The 14,605-nt window shown below is 45.0% G+C and overlaps 1 protein-coding gene across 1 annotated transcript in view; it reads left to right on the plus strand.

Annotated features, from left to right (window-relative positions):
• LUM (lumican) overlaps positions 1-14,605 on the plus strand; it is a 57,260-nt gene that overhangs the window by 10,418 nt on the left and 32,237 nt on the right. Inside the window, exon 2 of the mRNA XM_029601636.1 lies at positions 6,196-7,112. Coding sequence (XP_029457496.1) covers positions 6,215-7,112 — 898 coding nt within the window. The 5' untranslated portion in view covers positions 6,196-6,214. The remainder of the gene's footprint in view (positions 1-6,195; positions 7,113-14,605) is intronic.

Consider the following 14,605-nt stretch of genomic DNA (forward strand, 5'->3'; position numbering starts at 1 on the left):
TCTACTCCTGCTATTGATAGTGAGTAAGTAATAAAAAAAAAAAAAACAAAGCTAGTTAGCAGGGTTTTAAGGATTGGAGCTAAAAATGTAAAAGGGAGGCCTATTAACTTGGGGGTTAGGAAGTCCTATCCTTTACCTGGGCAAACTGGGAAAAGACTTGGAAAACTGGTAATTGCATCACGCACATATCTAATAAAATCCCCCCACTTATGTGAAAGAGATGGTCTTTGCATACACATTCATGCATCCATATAAAACTACATGCCCATATTCGCGCATACAGGGCCGGATTTTAAAAGGGTTCTGCGTATAACCCTTCTAAAACGGCCCTGCGTGCGCCGAGCCTATATTGCATAGGCTTCCGGCATGTGCAAAGCCCCGGGACGTGCGTAAGTCCCGGGGATTTCTTGGGGTGGGCGTGTCAGGGGACGTGATGCGATCGGCGCGTCATCCGGGGGCGTGTCGGGGGGCGTGACGCGGTCGGCACGTCATCCGGGGGCGGTGCCACGGGCGTGATTTCGGCCCGGGGCATTCTGGGGGTGTGGCCGCAGCCTCCGGACCAGCCCCTGGACCGGAACATGGCGGCAGGCAGCCGGCCCAGCGCACATAAAGTTACACCTGCTTCGAGCAGGCGTAACTTCTGCAACAAAGGTAGGGGGGGTTTAGATAGGGCCGGGGGGGGGGGGGTGGGTTAGGTAGGGGAAGGGAGGGGATGGTGGGGGGAGGCGGAAGGAAAGTTCCCTCTGAGGCTGCACCATCTTGTGCTCCTACCATGTGACAGGGGCTGACCAATGGCACCAGTATCCCCTGTGACATAGTAAGGGCAAAGGCTATTGGCGCCATTTTGAATACTGGCAGCCGATGGCCCGAGTGCAGGAGGTCACTCCCAGACCCCTGCTGGACCACCAGGGACTTTTGGAAAGTCTTGGGGGACCCTCCTGACCCCCACAAGACTTGCCAAAAGTCCAGCGGGGGTCCGGGAGCGACCTCCTGCACTCGGGCAAACGATAGCCTTTGCCCTCACTATGTCACAGGGGCCGACCATCCATTGCTCCTACCATGTGACGGGGCTGACCAATGGCACCGGTAGCCCCTGTGACATAGAAGGTCAAAGGCTATTGGCGCCATTTTGAATACCGGCAGCTGAGGGTGTGAGTGCAGGAGATGGCTCCTGGACCCCCCCGCTGGACCACCAGGGAGTTTTGGTAAGTCTTGGAGAGGTCAAGAGGGTGGAGGGTTGTACTTAATTCAATTTTAGTCGGGAAACGAATAAGAATTAACACATGTATGTATCGGGGGACCCCTTGCCGAATGCAACGTATCTGCCCCCGATGAATATGAATCCCGAATTCAACGTATGGCGTCTCTCTGCACATCCCTAATGAGCTGTCATATATGCATACATGTACACCCACGTGGCTGTTTGAAAGTTACCATCCTCAGATCTTCTTTCCTACCACTGTCAAATGTAAGCCATCCTTACCGTATAGTCCAGAGCTTTCCAAACTGTGTGTCGCGACACATTAGTGTGTTGCCTGCAGTTTAAAGGTGTGTCGCCTGGTCCACATAGCAGCAGAGCCGGCGGAAGCAGGGAATTACAGCAGGAAGATCAGTGGGGCTGTGGTAGAGCTTACCTCACCACGGCGGGAAGAAAAGGGTCACGTTCACTTCCCCTCCTTCCTGCCTGCGCAGCCCGGAAGAAAAACGTTGTCGGAGCAGCATGGGCAGGAAGGAGGAGGAGCATCTGCCGTGTCAGAAGAAGAGCAGCGTTAATGGGCCGCTGCATATCCCATGTCATGATGGCCCAAGAAGAGGAGGAAACCAAGTAGTAGGGCCGCTGTGAGAATGAGAACCTGATTGCGTGTTTGAGGGAAGAAGACAGATGGAGAGAAAAGAAATAGAAAAAAAAAATAGACCCTGTAAAAGGAATTGGCCAAAAAACAAGAAAGGGAAGGTGGAAAAAAAAGCCTGTGACCAACCAATTAGAAAACTAAGATCAGACAGCAAAGGTAAAACAAATTACTTTTTAGTGATTGGCGTTTGTTATCTTTGGGAATCTACTTTCTCTATGCCAATCTCGCAATGTATGAGATCGGCATGGAGGAAGTGGAAGCCCGCAAATATTTAATACCGCGGGGCCTGCACAGAGGAGGCAGCAGAATGGGTTTCAATGCCAGTAGCAGCAATCAGCACCTCCCCAAATATCCACATGGCAGCAGTGACAGCAGTAGCAGAGGAATGAGAGAGGCTCTGAGGTTGCTGGAAAAAGAAAGAGAGGGGGGGGGGTCTGCCTTCAGTGTGTGCATGTGTATGAATAGGAGTCTGCCTGGGGGTGTATATGTGTGAATGTATGAATGCCTGTCTGAGGTTGTATCTGTGTATGAGAACAAATGGGTGTCTTCCTGGGGTCTGTCTGTGTGAGAATAGGTGCCTGCCTGTGTGTGGTGTATGTGTGTGTAAGAATAAATTAGTGCCTGCCTGCCTGCCTGGGGGTCTCTGTGCATGTGTGAGAATGAATGTGTGCATGCCTGGGGGGTGGGGAGGGAGCAGTGTGAGAATGAATGGGAGCTGCCTGGGGGTCAGTGCGGGTGTAACATTATGTAATCCACAATAATTTATGTATATATTTAAGGAAACATACATAAATTGTCAAAATATGTTTTGTTCATTTAACCTTTAATCTCTGGTTTGCTAGTAGACTGAATTACTGTGTCGTGAAATTACGCTTATCTAAAAAGTGTGTCACCAACATGAAAAGTTTGGAAAGCTCTGGTATAGTCTTTTACTGCTCCATACATGGCCCCAGCCTCCAATGTATCTAAATCCACTTTTTTTTTACACCATATTTTGAGCCATATATTGGTTCAAAATATGTATCACCTGTTTCCATTAACAGGTGATACTTCAGAAAAGGGAATAGTCTTTGCCATGTGTCTAATGTCCTTCCTTAAATTCTGGAAATCTTCATGTACTGCTTGGATGTTGTTGCTAGCAAGGTTGCTGGTCTCTAGATGGATAACACTGACATTATTTAACTTTCTTCTCTGATTGCACTGACTAGTACCTGGTCTGCATTTATTTATTTATTAAAGGCTTTTATATACCGACTTTTTTGATACAAATCAAATCAACTCGGTTTACATCGAACTAAGCAGTAACTATAAACCAACCAATCAACAAGAGACAATTTAAAAGGAGCATAAAGTTACATTATAACAAGGATGCCTTAACTGGGAGTAGGAAAAAAGAGAGGGAGAACGAAGATAAAGTACAATATTCTATAGAGTATGGGAGGGAGGCAAGGAGCCGACCTCATGATAACTTGTAAGCGTGATTTAGCATTTGTTTATTTACATAAGTGATCAAACAATTCTAAGTCAGGCTGTTGGGCTGGAGGCGGGGAAGGCTCAGCAGAACAGCCATGTCTTTAGTTTCTTTTTAAAAGTTAGTAGACAAGTTTCCTGCCTGAGGTCCAGAGGCATGTCGTTCCTAGATGGAGGGACCTGTGATAGAGAACGTCCTATCTCTGATGTTTGAATGGTGTATGATTTTGATTGGAGGAACATGTAAGGATCCCTTGTAGGCATCCCTTAAGGGTCTGGCCGTCGAGTGCAATTTGAGAGGGTGTAGCAGATCAAGAGGGGTCTGATGGTGAATATTTTTGTGGATAATTGTAAGTGATTTATGGAGAATCCTGAAGTTTACTGGGAGACAGTGAAGATCTTTTAGAATGGGAGAGATATGCGCTCTCCGATTGGTATTCGTCAAAATTCTCGCCGCTGCATTTTGGAGCAACTGGAGGGGTTTTATAGTAGAAGCCGGGAGACCTTGCAAGATGGAATTGCAGTAGTCGATCTTGGAGAACAGAGTGGATTGGAGGACAGATCTGAAATCGTAATGGAATAGGAGCGGTTTGAGTTTTTTGAGTACTTATAGCTTGTAGAAGCACTCCTTTGTAGTGTGTTTTATAAATTGCTCTAGGTTCAAGTGACTATCAATTATGACTTAAAGATCTCTAGCGTGGGATATTTGTATGTTAGATTGCAGTTCGTGATGGAAGGGACTGCCTTCTGGGGTGATTAGCAATAGTTCTGTCTTGGAAGTGTTGAGCACCAGGTTGAGGCTTGAAAGGAGATGGTTGATCGTTTGCAGGTGAGAGTTCCATAATTTGAGTGTTGAGTCCAGTGAATTGGATATGGGGATTAAAATTTGAACATCGTCTGCGTATATATAGAACTTAAGTTTTAGACTTGAGAGTAAATGGCAGAGAGGGAGTATGTAGATGTTAAACAGAGTGGGCGATAAGGAGGAGCCCTGGGGGATTCCGAATGGGGAGTTAGTGTGAGAGGATTCCTTGTTATTGATTTTAACCTTATAGCCTCTATTGCTAAGGAAGGAATCGAACCATCTAACAGCTGATCCTGCAATTCCTATGTCTGATAGCCGGTTTAGAAGAGTATTATGATTTATAGTATCGAAAGCTGCAGAGATGTCGAGAAGGGCTAGGAGGAACGATTGTCCTTTATCAAAGCCAATGTATATTTGATCAAGGAATGAGATGAGGAGGGTTTCGGTATTGTGTTCTTTTCGGAAACCGTATTGTGACGGGTGTAGGATATTATGGTCTTCTAGGTAATTTGAAAGTTGCTTATTTACGATTTTCTCCATGATCTTAGCTACAAACGATATATTTGAAAAGGGGCGGTAGTTGTTGAGGTCGCCCGGGTCCAGGTTCGGTTTTTTGAGTATGGGTTTGAGGGTGGCCGATTTGAGAGCATCTGGGAATATGCGTTCTATCAGCTGAGGATCCTGGAAGGTATTAAACTATTGTGTCCCTCTCAAAATGGGTTCCCAGATTAGTTCCTCTGATGACCTAGTCTCCTAACAGAAGAAGCTTTCTTTCATGACATTTGATAATGTTAAAGGGTTTCTGAGTGAATTGAGTGTCTTCTTCCTTTCTGGTCAACACTTCAGTTCCATTGCTGAAGCAGCTGCATTTCCAATTCAGAAAAGGCATTATGAAAGTTTATCATCGGCGAGAGTGGGCATGTCTCTGTCACAGGCCTTATTTTAACAGAGCCCCCTGGAATCCATTTATTCCTGGATTCTTGACTCCTCTGTGGAAGTGGGGTGGATATCCTGGATGCTGCTCAGTTGAAACCGGGTATCCCTGGGTCACAGATCTTATTCTACCAGAGCCCACTGTAATACATGTTTTCCTGGATTTTCAAATCATTTATGGGAATTGGGGGTGACATTCTGGATGTTGAGAGGTATGGGAGATTTTTCGGAGGCTAGGCAATTCCTCTTTCAGATGAGTCAGCTCCTTTTTCATTGCAGACAGCTAAAAGCAAATTGGACAACCCTTAAGTTTCCAAATGTTGTGCTTTTGGACATAAGAACTACAATTGTTACACTGTATAAAGACATTCTGATAGTGAGTGTCAGGAAGATTTGTATAAGGTTCGCTTGACTAACGTAAAAGTTGTTGGATTATTACTTAAGTCTAATATGATTCACTTAAGTCCTTGGAAAAAATGATTTAAGAAGAAAACACCCTAGGGGTGGATGGGAAGGAAAACAAAAGGTTAACGCCCCTTTACTTCTCCCTTTAAAAAACACAGGGAATTAAAAATAAAAGCTACAAAAAGAATCTTATATTTTAACTGCTAGAAAAAAATTCAAAAGCCACGTAACACACAGGGGTGGATTGGCCTATCGGGGGATCGGGCATCCCCTGGTGGGCTGGTTGCGCTAGTCACGTGGTCTGTTGAACGCGGCCGTGACAGAGCTGCGCTCACCAGACCACATGGTATCTCCTGGGCCGGCCTGGGTGGCGAATCCCTGGGTCAGTCTTCATTGGGAATCCGCCGCTGGTAACACAGATAGGCAGAATCTAACAGCAGAAATAATGAGCAATATAGTGGTAAAGTTAAAATAAAATTACACTGCAAAAATGTATCCCAACTGCAATGTCAGGGAAGCTGTTCAGTCCTCAACCGAGCCACATGTGCTTAGTATTCTGGTACTTTGAAGCTAAGGTACTTTATTCCTGGTGATTTAACCTTTGGAAACAGGCTAATATTTAAAGGTATTTTTCTAGCCATTTCTAAAGCAGAATGTGCCTCTGTTCTTCATTAATATTCTTTTGATGATTAAGCAAATGCTTACATAATTTCTTGATTTTGTTTTTAGGTCAACATTTATTGCAGAGATGCATCTGTACTACCTTCCGTTCTTTGTGGTATTGATTAGTGGCATCCAATGTACATATGATTATTATGCTCAAATGTATCCTCCAGAAGATGATTACAGCTATGCTCATGCATTTTTTAGTGCATCAGCAGCAAACTGTGCACCAGAGTGCAACTGTCCTTCAAATTATCCTACTGCCATGTACTGTAATGAGCTCAAACTGAAGAGTATTCCAGTTATTCCATCTGGAATTAAGTATCTGTATCTCCAAAACAATCAGATTGAGTCCATCGAAGACAATACATTTGATAATGTGACTGATCTGCAGTGGTTGATTATGGACTATAACCACTTATCCAATGCTAAAATACAGAAAAATGCATTCTCTAAACTCAAACAACTGAAGAAATTGCATATTAACTTTAACAACCTGACTGAACCTGTTGGACCACTTCCAAAAACCATGACTGATCTGCAGTTTGCTCACAATCAAATCTCAAAAATCACACCTAATGTATTAGAAGGTCTAGTGAACGTGACCATGATTGATCTACAACACAATGATCTGAAAGATGATTCTATTGCTGGTGCTTTTAAAGGTCTGAATTCACTTGAACACCTTGACTTGAGCTTCAATAAACTCACAAAAGTACCTCTTGGGCTTCCTGCTTCCCTACAGATTTTATATCTTGATAACAACCAAATCACCAGTATTCCCAACGACTACTTTCAAGGTTTTCAAAGTATAAAATATTTCCGTTTGTCTCACAATAAACTGGCAGATGCTGGTGTGCCTGGCAATCTTTTTAACGTCTCTTCCCTACTTGAGCTGGATCTTTCCTTTAATGAACTAAACAGTATTCCAACCGTCAATGAAGGTCTAGAAAATCTCTACTTACAGGCCAACAACATCAATAGTAAGTTATATTTACATATTTGTACAATGTTGTTTTATTTATATGAGGATGCAATCAAGATACCTTTCACGATTACAACTTTTAGAACTGTCTTTAAACAATAAAGCATGACAGGAAGTTCTGATGCTGTTACAGATCTAGTTAATTTCACCCACCCTGTGTCAGTATCTTACAGTATTACTTTACTCTAAAATGTATTGCAGTTACATTCTCAAGATCAGTTAGGAAAAAAAGCAAAAATGACATATCTCACATGCAGTGATAACAAATATAAAAGGTATACTCCCACCAAGGGGTGTGGGAGTGGCATTCTTGTAGACATGATAGTGTCTGCCTGACCAGTGTGAAACTTAGCAATTGTAACTCCCACAGCTCACTCTCAAATCGCACCATAGCACAACACCCTGCCTCCCGTTGTTTTGTCTGACATATGAGGTCAAAGAGAGACAGAGGGATGGATGCAATCTCCCTAGAAGACATTCTTACTATACTTCATAAAGGAATGCCTAAAAAAACAATAAATGGGGACAAAAACATTAAGGAAGGAATTTTTAAAGGCGTTTCACTTATAAAACTAGCATACACACACACGCAAGAAGCGTACGTGCATATATGCTATTTTATAAATGTTGCGAGTGTGTGTGTATTTTCAGTTCATGTGTACATTTATTACTAGGAAAAAAAGGAGTGGTCTAGTGGTGTTGCAGGGCGGGGTTCTAAAGTGCAGATAGTAATTGCTATTTTATAAAAGTTATACATTACCAAATGTATTTAGGATACTTTTTTCATGCAAGGGAAATTGGACTTGTCTGAGTATTTGGGAGGGAGGATTGGATGAACTGGCAGGGGTTTAGGATGACATGCTAGAGAGTCTAGATGAAGTGGAGAAGGCCTGGATGAACTGGTAGAGGTATCTGCAAAATGATGATTCCAAGCGCTTGCGTAAGGTTTTTTCAAAATGGTATATAAGCACACTTTATAAAATATCTGTCTCTGTGTTTAATTTTAGGTGTTTTTTCATGCAGTGTCACAATTATTTCACATGTAAAATATATGCATACATAAAATGGGAAGAGAAAGTATTCATTTTCTTGCATTGGAAATATATATGAGTACTGAACCATATGCACATACGTTTTGAGTTGAAATATGTGATATTTTATAAACTGTGCGGCTCCCATCACAGATTATAAAATGCTAGCATTAATCTTTTCACATATACTTAACGCTTGCAAATGCTGTACCTGGATACATTTGAAGGTTGGGCTCCAGTCCCTACATCTCATTTTGCAAACACACAATTAAAAATATAGGTCTACTGCCGTACACACTCCATGAAGCTTGGACTACTTTAAAGTTTCTTTCAACCTTCTACACAAATAGACAAAAGCTGGGGGATTCCTGACAGAGAAAGAAACCTCATCCAGGTTTCCGTTCCAAAGAAGCCTTGATAAGGTTCCTGCTTGGAGCCCCTCATGGTCATTCCAGGCACTACTCCCCTTCCTGAAGCTCCAGGGACTCTGATCCTGAGCCGTGGACTGTCTGAGCAGAGAGCCAGAAGGAGTCTAATCTTTTTATTCAACCCCAAACCCTTAGAAACCTCCCACTGGGAATGTCGGGAAAACTAATACCTCTTTCTTGTTGACCTCATTGCTAATTGTCTATGGTGATACTTGTATCCCTAGTAAGGAATATTTAAACCCCTTTATACACATAAGAGAAAATAATGAAAATAACAGTACTGCCTAAGGGCTGGTTGGGCAGTACTGGTTGGGCAGTACTGCTAAATTTGTCAGAAAAGGGAATACTCTAGAGCTGCTCGGGGGTAGCTTTTCAGTTTAGCCAGTCAGCATGGATTTTCAGCATTAACTGGATAAATTAGCTGAAGAACTCCAGTCTTACCCACAGCTGCCCTGAATCTAACCAGACAAATGTTATCAGGATAGATTTAGATAAAAATTTCAGCTGCAAACCTAGTTGGTTAGGTTTAATTGAAAATTCAGCTGAAGAGAACCAGGTAAAATTACCTATTTGCTTCTGCTGCTCAGTGGCTTATTGAATATTGATCCTTTAAAAAAAGATTAATACTTCAGAAGGTCTGCTGGCTGAGTAAAAACGAAGCATGCTGGGAGCCATACCTAGGGCATAATATCACTTTGTCTGGCCTGCACAGATCACTGCCCAGACAAAGTCATCCAGATAACTCCAATTGAAAAATCACTGCCCTAAAATTACCCTAAAGTTAGCTTTATCCAAATATATTAAATGGCATTTTTACCAGGATAAATGCTGCTGAATATCCAAGTAAATTTTACTGTATAAAATTGTCTGAGTAATTTACCAGCTCTGCAGATCTTTGAATATGGCTTTCTTAGTCCATAATATTAATTAGAAGGTGACTATACTAAACATGAACATCGTCTCTCTTACTGACATGGCCACATTAAAGAGTTTTGCATGTGTAGGGGTCATTAAAGAATCCCAGCTGTTACGATTCTGCTTGTGGGAACAAGCCCACAAGCAGCCTCTCACCTTTCCTCTCTTCTGCCAGCCAGCCCCCCGATGTCATTGCTGTTCCCTTGCGGTCCGGAGACCACCCACGTTCAGCTTCCGCACGGCAGGCCTTGCCGCCGTGCCTCCATGCAGCCCGGAGGCCGTCGCTGCTCTCTGGAACCGCCGCGCTTCCTTGCGGCCAGGAGGCCGCTGTCGCTGTTCCTTGCAGCCTGGAGGCTGCCCTGAAGTCCTTAGTCTTCGCGGCAGGGAGCAGCCGATGTCAGCGCTGTTCTCGCGGCACGAAGTGCCACCATCGTTGCTCCTCTTCTGCAGCCAGGAGGCCGCCCCAGAGCTCCTCTTTGCGGCCCGGAGGTCGCTGACATTCTCCCTCTTCCAGCGCTGGGAGAACTGCCATCTTCAGGCTTCTCTTCTGTGGCAGGAAGCTGCCCTTAAAGCTGGGCCCTGCTTCTTGGCCTAGTGCTGCTTCAGCTCCTCTTCTCAGCATCGCTGCTCTCCAGGGTTCTGCCTCCTATCTCCTTAGGTGCAAGGTCGCACCTCCTCTCCTGATTTAAAAGGCCAGCAGTGGGCAGTCCTTCTGAGCTCCTCCTGCTGATGTCCTTAGACGTTTCCTCTTCAGCCCCATAAAGAGAGCCTTCCTTCATTCCATCTTCGCCTTCGCAAGGAGTTGATCACGGAGTCGGACCTCTCCTGGATTTTCAGTTCCAGCTCTTCATTCCAGAGTCCTCCGTGATCCCTCTTCACTTTTTCAAGGCACTCTGTTCCTTGTTGGTCCTCCTTGTCTTTGTTCATGGTTCCTGAACCTTCATTGTCATCTTCATTCCATGTCCTGGTCTCTCGATGGATCCCGTCCTCTTGTCTTCAGATGTCCTGATGTCTCCGTGTCTCCATGTCCAGACGTTTTTCTGTCTCCGGATGTCCCGAAGTCCCTTTGTCTTCAGATGTCCAGACGTCTTAGTCTTCTGATATCTTCATCCGTCATGTTCCAGACGTCCCTGAGGTCTTCCTCTCTAGAGGTCCCTGATGTCCAGATGCCATAGATGTCCAAATGCCATAGATGTCCAGTTGCCTAGATGTCCTGATGTCCTGAGGTACCGGTGTCCTTTCATATCCAATGTCCTACATTACAGCCCTGATGTTCCAAGTCCTAATCCTGAAGTACCATCAGTCCTCAAGCTCCAGGTTCAGCTTCACCTCACCACAGTCCTTGTCTTCAGCTGAACTTCCTGGGAATAAATCCATTTCTATCCGGTGTCTGAGTTTGGTGGCTGGAACCCTCTTCTGGTTGGATCTCTCTTCGAGCACTGCCCAGATTCCTCTTTTGTCCTGAGCCTCAGTCCTGTGCTTGTTCTGCTCTCCGCATGGTTTGCGACTAGCCTCCTCAGGTTGTGTAGGGTGCGCCAAGGGACAGGGTGGTCCGTGACCAGCCCATGTCAGCTGTGTAGGTGTTGCGTTCAGGCCTGCTCTTCGCCCTCACTCCACCCTCTCTACCTCTGTGGGGACTCCCTCCGGGCCTGATGGACGGCTTGCTGCCGCGGCGTCTCCATGCCGCTTCTTTCTGATGTCCCCGGACCAGCTCGACACTGCGGATCCGCCATGTTCCTGATGACGTAGGGCATGCACATGCGCGTGCTCTGAAGTATGTACCAGCAACGGCGTGAACCTCAGGGGCATCCCCCTGTATTGACGTCATCTGCTTCCAACATATAAGGTCTTCACTTGCACTTACTATTCGAGTTAGCAAGGACTCTGGTGGATTGATTGCAGGGATTCATCTGGACCTGCTTCTCTCCTACGCTTCTCTGCCTCCTCGGACTTACCAGGGGAACCCGCTCCTTGGGGGCCTCATTCTCTTTTCTTGATTTCAGATTGCAGACAGGAACCGGTACTCGCTCCTCGAGGGCCTATGTTCCTGAAGACTCTCTATTACCTGGAAGCGATCGCAGATACAGACATTGTAAGTTACTATTTCAGATTACAGATAGGAACCAGTACTCAATCCTCAAGGGCCCATGTTCCTAAATACTCTGTAGATTCTCTACTGTTTAGAAGCTATCGCAGATACAGACATTGTGAGTTACTATTTAAGATTACTGATAGGAACCGGTACTCGCTCCTCGAGGGCCCATGTTCCTAAACACTCTGAAGATTCTCTACTGTCTAGAAGCTATCGCAGGTACAGACATTTGTGGGTTACTATTTCAGATTACAGATAGGAACCGGTACTCACGCCTCAAGGGCCCATGTTACTGAAGACCCTGAAGATTCTCTACTGCCTAGAAGCTACTACAGATACAGACAATAGTGAGTTGCCACCACTCTCTCAGAGCTTTCCCTGGGACCAGGTACTCGCTCCTTGAGGGCTTAACTCTTTCCAGCTACTGAGACTTCTTAAAATTCTATGTGAGATTGTCATCTACTACTGGCTATGTATACAGCATACCCTGTCTATTCACTATCTATAGTCTCTCTACAGCTCAGCAGCCCTGGGATCGCAGTTCCAGTATCTGATGGACATCAGCCCTGCCGGGCATACCAGCTCACTACTGCCACCTCTGGTGGATCTACTAACCTGTCTAATAAAAGAACTATCTGTATCTGTCTCCATACACGAGCCTAGCCGGTGGTCCCTCTCAGGATATCCTCTTGGGGGCACTGTCATCTGCCATCAGCCCAAGGATTCACCTATTTACTACAGTGTGCTCACTCCTCCCACTTCAGGAGCTGAGCATAACAGAGTGCTAGCTCTCATCTATGTCTCCACCCATCAGACATCAGAACCATAAAAGATTTCAACTCAGCACAGAGATTATAACAGAGTGCCAACTCCTCCCCTCTGGAAGAGCAAACCTCTAACAGATCGCTAACTCCTCCCTCCTGGGGAGCTCACTCATAACAGATTGCTAACTCCTCCTCTCTGGAGAAGCAGATCATAACAGTAGGGCGCCCTGAGGGGCAGCGCCTGTCTGTCTCTGAGTATCCTGAGTCCTTATCCTCTTCTGAGTCTTCCCCAGTTCCAAGCCCTCATTGGAGTATCTGGATCCTCACCCCACTCTCTGGAATCCATCTCTGATCTTCATCTACGTCTGAACGTCCCATGTCTGAGTTCCAAGCTACCTCATGTCCTTGTCTCATCTGAGTTCCAAGCTACCTTTGTCCTCATCTCTTCTGAGTTCCGAGTTCCAAGTTTCCAAGTGTCCTCGTCTCTTCCAAGTTCCATGTTTCCTCTTGTTCTCATCTCGTCTGAGCCTTAAAGTGACCTTGACTCATCTGAACTCCCAAGTACCAAGTGTCCTCATTTCGTCTGAGCAACCAAGTACCAAGCGTCCTCATCTCGTCTGAGTCCCAAGCTCTACATGTCTTCATCTCATAGTGGATAACACAGGTGTCATAGTGGATAACACATTGAAATCGTCGGTACAGTGTGCTGCGGCAGTCAAAAAAGCAAACAGAATGTTGGGAATTATTAGAAAGGGAATGGTGAATAAAACGGAAAATGTCATAATGCCTCTGTATCGCTCCATGGTGAGACCGCACCTTGAATACTGTGTACAATTCTGGTCGCCGCATCTCAAAAAAGATATAATTGCGATGGAGAAGGTACAGAGAAGGGCTACCAAAATGATAAGGGGAATGGAACAGCTCCCCTATGAGGAAAGACTAAAGAGGTTAGGACTTTTCAGCTTGGAGAAGAGACGGCTGAGGGGGGATATGATAGAGGTGTTTAAAATCATGAGAGGTCTAGAACGGGTAGATGTGAATCGGTTATTTACTCTTTCGGATAGTAGAAAGACTAGGGGGCACTCCATGAAGTTAGCATGGGGCACATTTAAAACTAATCGGAGAAAGTTCTTTTTTACTCAACGCACAATTAAACTCTGGAATTTGTTGCCAGAGGATGTGGTTAGTGCAGTTAGTATAGCTGTGTTTAAAAAAGGATTGGATAAGTTCTTGGAGGAGAAGTCCATTACCTGCTATTAAGTTCACTTAGAGAATAGCCACTGCCATTAGCAAAGGTAACATGGAATAGACTTAGTTTTTGGATAATTGCCAGGTTCTTATGGCCTGGATTGGCCACTGTTGGAAACAAGATGCTGGGCTTGATGGACCCTTGGTCTGACCCAGTATGGCATTTTCTTATGTTCTTATGTTCATCTGAGCCTCCGAGCTTCCTCGTCTTGTTCTAGTCCTCAAGCCTAGTCCAAGGCCGAGGTTCCATCTTGTTCCAAGTTCCAGTACCATCGCCTGTCCTCGACCTCTGTCCGTCCTGCCACATCTGCCGCCCCAGAGACCAGCTTTGCGTTGTTGGGTCTCTACTGGTGCATGCAGGTTCGGCAGAGGAGCCTGCTCCTTCCATGCTTAGACACATCTTGCCTGCCGCGATGCTTCCATGGAGCTCCTCTCTGCAGTCACGTCGTGTTCCAAGGGCACACATCTTCCCAGAATCGGGAGCGCTCCCTAGCGCTCCTTCCAACAGATTCCAACACTAACATCTTGCCTGTGTTCTGCATATTATAAAAATCACACTGGGAATGCACACAAGAGTTGTCGTTTCTTAACTTATTAAACTCCTTAATCCAGTAAACAATATAATCTCTTTTCATTTCGATTAATAATCATAATCTGCAAAAGTGCTGAAAAAGAGATGAGTCATTCAAGGGAGCAGTATTTGATGGGAAGTGAAATACTGATGTGAATCAAATAAAAAGAGAGATCTCAGGTTGATCATATATGATGATACTGAGATATACAAACAGTGTGACAAAGTAGTGGGAAGAGCTGGAAGAATGGTAGGGTGCATAAGGAGAGGTAATAGCAGTAGAAAAATAGAGGTGATAATGCCTCTGTACAGGCAATTGGTAAGACTTCATCTGCAGAATTTTGTCCAGTGCTGATGGCCATACACTGCCAAAAGGGTATAGACCAACCAGAGGCAGTTCAGAGAAGGGCTACTAAAATGGTGCAAAGTCTGCATCATATAA

This window comes from Rhinatrema bivittatum, chromosome 4, assembly GCF_901001135.1.
Source record: "Rhinatrema bivittatum chromosome 4, aRhiBiv1.1, whole genome shotgun sequence".
Lineage (NCBI taxonomy): Eukaryota > Metazoa > Chordata > Amphibia > Gymnophiona > Rhinatrematidae > Rhinatrema > Rhinatrema bivittatum.